General features: G+C 51.7%; 1 gene segment (V, D, J or C); it reads left to right on the forward strand.

Moving 5' to 3' along the window:
- The first annotated feature begins 1722 nt into the window (after nucleotides 1-1722).
- Nucleotides 1723-5726, forward strand: LOC130882232 (Ig gamma-1 chain C region, membrane-bound form-like). The segment is given in 5 exon segments: nucleotides 1723-2053; nucleotides 2401-2721; nucleotides 2823-3137; nucleotides 4506-4636; nucleotides 5643-5726. Coding segments are annotated over 5 exon segments (1182 nt in total).
- Nucleotides 5727-6681: the final 955 nt, after the last annotated feature.

Below are 6681 nucleotides of genomic sequence, written 5' to 3' on the forward strand. Positions count from 1 at the left end.
CCAGAGGTGAAGGCAGGAGCTGATCCACCTGTCTGCTGTGATGCGGACAGGCTTGAAGGTATGTTGGCTGGTGAAATCAGGGAGATTGATCCAACAGAACAAAGAGGGCCTAGTAGGGCAAGAAAATTCTGGAGCTGGAATCAGTAGAAGCCTACAAGGCCCACAGAGGTCAGGAGATCATAAGGGAGAGAAGAGGACAGAACAGGAAACTCCTTGGGAGAGAGAAGTACCCCTAGGGGCTCAGGAAGCAAGCCCAGTGCAGGCGATATTTGGGTTAGGGGAAGGCTGGATAGGCATCAGGCAGTCCCAAGAGCATAGAGGGCAAGAGGCAGACAGGAAAGTGGATCAGGTCCAACAGGGCCACCTGAGATACTCAGGACAGAGACAAAACCAAGGGAAAGAGCTGCACTGATGAAGGCAGTGAGAACAGCTGAGGGCTTAGAGAGAACCAGTCCTGGGGGTGAAGGAGTCAGAAAGTGCCTCTGGCTGAAGAAGAACCCGGATAGGCAAGGGTCCTAGGGCTGGCATTACCAAAGGATCTGTATGGACTGCAGCTCTTGAGTCAGGGATCCTAGCTACGATCCTGGGGGTTATGGAAACATAGAGCAGAAAAACCAAACCTGTGCCAACAACGTACATACCCAGGGTCAACCTACAGAAGGAAGGGAGGGTGATGTCTAGAGCCTGGGAAGGGGATGTCAGAGCTAAGATGTAGGAGAGAGAGACCAGCAAAGCTCTGGAGATAACGGGAGGAACCAAGGATAGAGGGGATAGTGGTTCTGGCCAGCTCCATGAAGAATGGGGACATTTTCCAACTTCAAGGGTCAAAGGATGCTGAAAAAGGAAAGGGACTTCTCTAGGATCTGGCAACACAAGTACCATGCAAAAGGAAAACCCAGGACAGTGTGAAGAACAAGACTGGAAGAGATAGAAAGCCAAGACTGAGCTCACCAGGGTCTCGTCAGTGTGACTACACGGCAGGGAGGCAGCAAGGTGCTGGCCAGTCAGGACAGGACAGGCCAGAGTTGCCCACACTGGGAACCTGTAAGGTGGAATGTTGGTGGTGAACTGTAAGAGCGGAAAGAAAGGCATGAGGAGCGGATAAGGTACAAAGCAGTGGCCAAGAGTACACATTTAAGAGCCTAGACCGACTTGAGAGGGGACAGGTCGAGAAGGTTGTGTATGGGCAAGATGTGGGTCCAGACCCAGGAGTAGAGAGAGAGTGCTAACCCTCCTTAGTTCAAAGTCAACTAGAGAAGACACCATCTGCACAGCAAAGCTATGGCCAGAGCTCTGGGACTGTGGAAAGTTCAGGGAACGTAAGAACATGGGCCATCAGTCAACCACCAACCCACCAAGGCAGGAGCAAGCAGCCTAGGAGTTGGCAAGAGCCAACATGCTTGGACAGACAATGCCAAGAAGTGGCTACAGGCTGCAAGACTGTGCTGGCTTCAGTTTGTCATTCAATATTGCCCTGATTGTGCGAAGCCATATGGCCTAGGCATAAGAGACCGAAGAGTGGGGACCCACAGTAGACAGCTAGTATGGCAGTTTTCTGAAAGTGTATTAAGAATGAGTCTGTGCTCAAAGTACCTCAGGCCTGACCTAACCTGGTGATCCTGACATTCACCAAGCCAATTCTTGGATATTGCCTACACCATATAGAGAACCAGAGCCTTGGGAGGGCTGAAAGAAGAGGCCTTCTAGAGGCTTGGGTCAGCCATGTCTGACAGCATGACCACATATACACCTTTTCTTGCAGCCTCAACAACAGCCCCATCTGTCTATCCACTGGCCCCTGGATGTGGAAGCACAACTGGCTCCACAGTGACCCTGGGATGCCTGGTCAAGGGCTATTTCCCTGAGCCGGCGACCGTAACCTGGAACTCTGGAAGCCTGACCAGCGGCGTGCACATCTTCCCATCGGTCCTGGATTCTGGGCTCTACTCCCTCAGCAGCTCAGTGACTGTGCCCTCCAGCATGTGGCCCAGCCAGACCATCACCTGCAATGTCGCCCACCCGGCCAGCAGCACCAAGGTGGACAAGAAAATTGGTGAGAGAGCAAGCAGGGGAGGAGTGGTTCAGGGTTAAGACATTTGCCTACCTAGACCAACCAGGTTGGGCAGCCATCACCAGGGAGGGGACATCAGCTCAGGGTAGCAGGAGATCCTGTCTGTGTCCCCTTTTTTGCGTCTTGGTGCCTTCTCATCTCCAAACTCCAGTAACACTCAGTCTTCTCTCTGCAGGGCATGGGACAGACTGTTGCAAGCCTTGCACATGTCCAGGTAAGTCTACAGGCCATTTACTCCAACCCTGTATACAAAAAGTGACCTAAGTAGTGTCCATATTCAAGAGTGGTCCGGGTATTGGCCTATTTCCATCTTTCTTCTTCATCTACAGACTCAGAAATATCATCTGTCTTCATCTTCCCACCAAAGCTCAAGGATGTACTCACGATCTCTCGGGAACCCAAGATCACGTGTGTTGTGGTGGACATTAGTCAGGATGATCCTACCATCCAGTTCAGCTGGTTTATAGATGGCAAGGAAGTGCACGATGCTCAGAATCAGCCCCGGGAGCCGCAGTTCAACAGCACCTTCCGAGAAGTCAGTGTCCTCCCCATCCTACACCAGGACTGGCTAAATGGCAAGGAGTTCAAATGCAGGGTCAACAGGGTAGACTTCCCTGCCCCTATCGAAAAAACCATCTCCAAAACTATGGGTGAGAATTGCAAAGTGGATGATGTAGTAGCAGCAATACATGAACAGACTTCTACCCTGTCAGCGACCTTTGTGCTGACTATTTATTCTCTGTACCCACAGGGCAACTTCGCGTTCCACAGGTATACACCATGCCCCCACCCAAGGAGCAGCTGACCAAGAATGAAGTCAGTCTCACCTGCATGATAACGGGTTTCTACCCTGCAGACATTGATGTAGAATGGAAGAGGAACGGACAACCAGAGACGAACTACAAGAACACCCCGCCCGTCTTGGACACAAATGAGACTTTCTTCCTCTACAGCAAGTTCAATGTGAAAAAGAGTGATTGGGAGAGTGGAGATACTTTCGTCTGCTCTGTGGTACACGAGGCCCTGCACAACCACCACACAGAAAAGAACCTCTCCTACACTCCTGGTAAATGAGCCCAGTGTCTTGCGAGCCCTCTGGTCCTAAGGGATGCTGATACCCACCTCCATCCCTTCACTGTGTAAATAAAGCACCCAGCACTGCCCTGGGACCCTGCAAAAATGTTCTGGTTCTTTCTGACATATAGAGTATTCCTTCGTCATGGGCCGTGGCATCTCCAGGGTTTGAGGTCTTGAATTAACACTAGGGAGAAAAAATGTGAGCCTGTACTGCCAGACTCAGCAATCTTGAATTTGGCTGGCCTGAAAAGAACCTATTTCTCACTGGAAAGGCTTATCCTTAGGCAGGGTCTCTCACTTGCCCTCCCTCTAACTAGCAGTTCATCTGTTCTGGGCCCAGAACATCCACGAAGAAAGGGACACACAAACCCCATCTCCTTCAGTCTGTCCTTGCCTCCCTCCCTGTCCAAGGATATCTCTGAGTGCACTGAAAAAATGTATGTGGTCATAGGCATTCAGACAGACCCTGGTTGGAGCTCTGCTCGATCCAGGAAGCTTTGCAGGGGCTAGGTCTATGCCATATGTTGAGAACGAAGGTATCTCTCGCTGCCTATGAGAGAGACTGTCAGATGTTCACATGAATCCAGACCTATTAGAACCAATCTGCTGGCAACACCCAGCCCACAAGGCCCATATGTACACACACACACACACACACACACATGCACACACAACTGGGCCATCATTTGGGCATCTTGCACAATACTCAAAGTTCAAAGGGCACCAGGTCTTTTCACATGGCCCTCCTCAGCATACACAAGAGGGTCGACTGAGACAGATACAACATTTCCCTGCCGAGTGTGGCCGCATACTCCTCTTACACACAAAAGTCCTCTCAAGCCCAGTCTGTCCCTGGACCTCAGGCCTACCTCACACAACTGAAACTATTCCAAAGCTGTATAACACAGTTCACTTCCCAGTGTGGATTTTGTCTGAAGTCCAGGCAGCACCAGGCACAGACTCTGCCATCACTCTGGCATTCTGAACTTAGTCACCAGAGGACAAACAAAAGACCAGGCAAGCTACACAGTCACTACCCACAAGAGTCGAAGGCTCTGACTAGCCTAGCCAGTCCCAGAACTGAGGAGTTGAGCAAACAGAAGGGTCTCCTACACAGTCCAGGCCACCATCAGGTCCAGTGTGTCTGCCTGAGCCCAGAAACAAAAGTGGAACACTTTTGGGAACTGAGGTTTCTGGTCCAAAGAGAACAGAAATAAAGCTGGCCCCAGGAAGGGTCTGCTGGCCCAGCCCAGCTGGCCCTTTCTCCTCTGCCTCCATGCAGATCCACTTGCCACATAGGGAATCCCTCCCAGCCACACCCTGTTGGGACAAACACTGACTGCCCTTCTCTGTCCAGAGCTGGAACTGGACGACAACTGTGCTGAGGCCCTGGACGGGGAGCTGGACGGGCTCTGGACGACCATCACCATCTTCATCACCCTCTTCCTGCTCAGCGTGTGCTACAGTGCCACGGTCACACTCTTCAAGGTCAGCCACACCTTCCGTCCCCACAGTGTCCATACTGTCCTCACACTGCTTCCAGTCCGTCACCATGCTGTCCCCATACTGTCCATGTCACCTCTACATGTTCCCAGTTTGTCCTCTTGCTGTCTCTACTCTGTCCCCCACAGTGCCCCATGGCTTTGCTTGCTGCCCCATGTTGTCACACTGCTTCCATCACACGGTCCCCCACACTATCCCTGTGATGTCCTAGGCCCCACGCTGTCCCATGCTATTTGCCACTTGTTACATGCTGTGCAATGCTGTCTACACTGCTGTTTTGACACAGACTCCACAATGTCCAGTGCCATCTCCATGATGCACCAAACTACCCCGTTGTGTCCTATACTGTCCTCATGCTGCCCCACATTGTCCCTTGCTAGCCACTATGCTTTTCCATGTCGATGTCTGTACGTTCATGCTACCCTTACTGTCTCATACTAACCCCATTATCTCCCAAAATTGTCTGCACACTGAACCCTGCTGCCCCATAATGTTCCCGTGCTGTCCTCAGCCCTGTCCCTACACCAGTGCTACAATGACCCTCTCAATTCTTGTGTTGCTCCCATGGTGTCCCATGCTGCTGTATCTTGTGCTGTCCCTACACTCACCTATAATGTATCATGTACCCTGTTGTTCCGTGCTGTCCTCACCTCTCGCTCATCCTGTCCTTCTGCCACACCCTATTCTCTCACCATTCTCCCTACTCAGTGTCTACATTGTCCGCACACCGCCCCATGTTGTATCCTCAGCCTGGCCCCATGCTGTCCAAAACTCTATTCCATACTATTCCCACACTGTATCCCCGACATACACCCCCTTCTATCCCCTCTGGTCCCCATGCTGTCCTCCAGACTCCAACATGGTTTGAGAGGAGCTCTAGGAGTGGGTACTCTCCTGCCTGTATAGAGGGGACTTCAGGTGAGATAGTCCGTGGTTTACCCACAGGATAGAGTGCAGGCCTGACCCTTGTCTTCCCCATCCTGCCCCACAGGTAAAGTGGATCTTCTCCTCAGTGATGGGACTGAAGCAGACGCTGGCCCCTGACTACAAGAACATGATTGGACAAGGGCCTTAGGCCATCTCCTATAATGGGCAGAGGGTTTCCTGGGCCCAGAAGGATCCTGTCCACCATGTCAAGCAGCCTAACTCAGATCACACTGCCCACACATGCTTCACTACCCTCTAACCCTGAGACCCAGCCACCCTCAGTTCTTCCCTCGTTGGAGGACCATGTGAAGAGTATATTCTGTCCCAGGAAACAGCCAACAGGACCTAAAACACCATCACAGCAGCAGCCAAGATACTGGATGGGGCCAGAAGGGCCATAGTTTCCTCAACAGTGTATCCAGACAGTTGGCACAGAAGAGCTCTCACTGAAGAAAAGACAAGTGCCTACAATGTCTGTATCGAACTGGAAAGGGACCAACCTTGGAGTCAGCCATGTTCAAATCATCCTCTAAAACACAGGGATTCCTGACAGAAGAGGCAGTTTTCAAATCCCCAAGAGCAGACATCTTTCAACCAAGCCAGGAGGATCAAGGCGACCATGGCCCAGATGAAGCTCACTGGAGTTATTCCAGTGGCCTTTGCATCGCCTATGTCCAGCAAGGCTCCTTTTGACCTATTCCATGAATGCTGGGATAAGGAAAAGGCCTGTGTTTCTCAGGGTCTTGGAACCTTAGAACCTTCCAAAGATTGGGTTCCTTGTGTAGATCCCTCTTCTGGACACTGCTTCAACATACTGGATTCTCATACCCTGACCCCACAGCCTTGAGACCCGGACACTGCCATCTCTCTGGATATCTCAACTACACTCTGGACACCTAGCAGAAGAGGGCTTGGACTTCATGGCTTCTGTGTGGCCCTGGCAGGAACAGGCACAGAGGACACTGTTCAGGGGCTGGGTGACCAGCGAGGACCTCCTGAAGAGGGGCCTGATGAGCAGGTTCCGATCAGGCCAGAAGAAAGAAGGCAACAAGCAATCGTGGTCAAGGGACACAGAAAAGATCAATGGCACAGCAGGCTCATAC

This window comes from Chionomys nivalis, chromosome 10, assembly GCF_950005125.1.
Source record: "Chionomys nivalis chromosome 10, mChiNiv1.1, whole genome shotgun sequence".
In the NCBI taxonomy this organism is placed as follows: Eukaryota; Metazoa; Chordata; class Mammalia; order Rodentia; family Cricetidae; genus Chionomys; species Chionomys nivalis.